Below are 1208 nucleotides of genomic sequence, written 5' to 3' on the forward strand. Positions count from 1 at the left end.
GGATGAGAACCGAATCTGGGCGGGACTTCCGCGACGGAACGCGGCAGAGGGAGTGCGGGCCGGCCCGCGGCGCCCAGCGGCACGACGCGGAGTACAGGAGCAGAGCCCGAGTTAGCAACAGCCGGCGATGGCTTTCCGCTTGGTGATGCCGTGGTAAAGTGAGAGAAGGGCGGGGCTAACGTTCAGGCCCTGCATCACGGTGGCGCAGAGGCCCCAGGTTGTCGCTCTTGCCCCCTCCCTCCTTTCACAGCATTCTCCACCACCTAATACGCGTTTTGCACTGTCCTGCCTGGAGGAGCGCCCAGAAATTATCTTCCATAGCGTGTACGTACCCGAGAGGTATGTTTACAAAAATGAAAAGGAGGGGGGCCAAGTCTGTTGTACACGCAGCTGAACAGGGGACAGCACGAAATAGTAATGCTCTTACCCGGTTTTATTTTTCATTAGCACAGTCCCTGGTTGCTAAAAGACACCTTTTAAGAACAGAAAACATTAAAAATTAAGCTAAAGGTAAAACCATCCTTTAGCTCTAATTACAATGCATGAAAAACATAAACAGAATATAGACAAAAAGGAATACAAGTAAATTACCTAGAAGGGCCAAGTAAAAAACCCTGAATATTTATTTCATCTAACATTAAAAACCTTAAGTCTAAAAGAGAGAGAAGGAAATGTAAATAAATTGCTCCACTTCTGTCATCAAGATGATCTACAGAACTCTTCTGTTCTTGCTTCTTGGTTTGATCAAAATCATGATGCACTTGAAACTGCCAGCTTTTTCAGGTGGTCCATGAATACCTGCAGACTAACATCATCTGTCAGGATTGGAGCTCCTGATTCCTGCAGAAAAATAAAGAAAAAATGAGCCTAAAATAGCATTGTTAACACTGGGGACTAACTGAAAGCAAATCAGATGTCAGCACTCTGAATGCGGTGCCTGCTAAATCAACCACCTTTTTTCCTGCCAGGACAGGTACCTAGTGGAAGGAGACTCCTCTTTGGCAACACTAACCTCTAGTACAATCTGAACTACTGGAGAAAATGTCTCTTTCTAAAGCTGCCCAAAGCTCTACGCAAACTAGGTAAACAAAGAGGATATAAAAGCTGAGTATACTGAGATAAGATAGATCCTTATGTATCCACGTGCTAGTTACTTTTTCCAGAATACTAAATACACTGTGACCTAAGAGTTTTAAATCATATTTGTA

General features: G+C 44.5%; 1 protein-coding gene across 1 annotated transcript in view; it reads right to left on the minus strand.

The window, feature by feature from the left end:
- Window positions 1-592: 592 nt before the first annotated feature.
- The window catches only part of LOC104492607 (protein transport protein Sec23A-like), a gene marked incomplete at its 5' end in the record, with an annotated part of 4341 nt that continues 3725 nt past the window's right edge, over window positions 593-1208 (minus strand). Inside the window, one exon of the mRNA XM_010135190.1 lies at window positions 593-840. Within this exon, the coding sequence (XP_010133492.1) occupies window positions 751-840 (90 nt within the window). The remainder of the gene's footprint in view (window positions 841-1208) is intronic.

This window comes from Buceros rhinoceros, unplaced genomic scaffold (assembly GCF_000710305.1).
Source record: "Buceros rhinoceros silvestris isolate BGI_N320 unplaced genomic scaffold, ASM71030v1 scaffold27784, whole genome shotgun sequence".
Lineage (NCBI taxonomy): Eukaryota > Metazoa > Chordata > Aves > Bucerotiformes > Bucerotidae > Buceros > Buceros rhinoceros.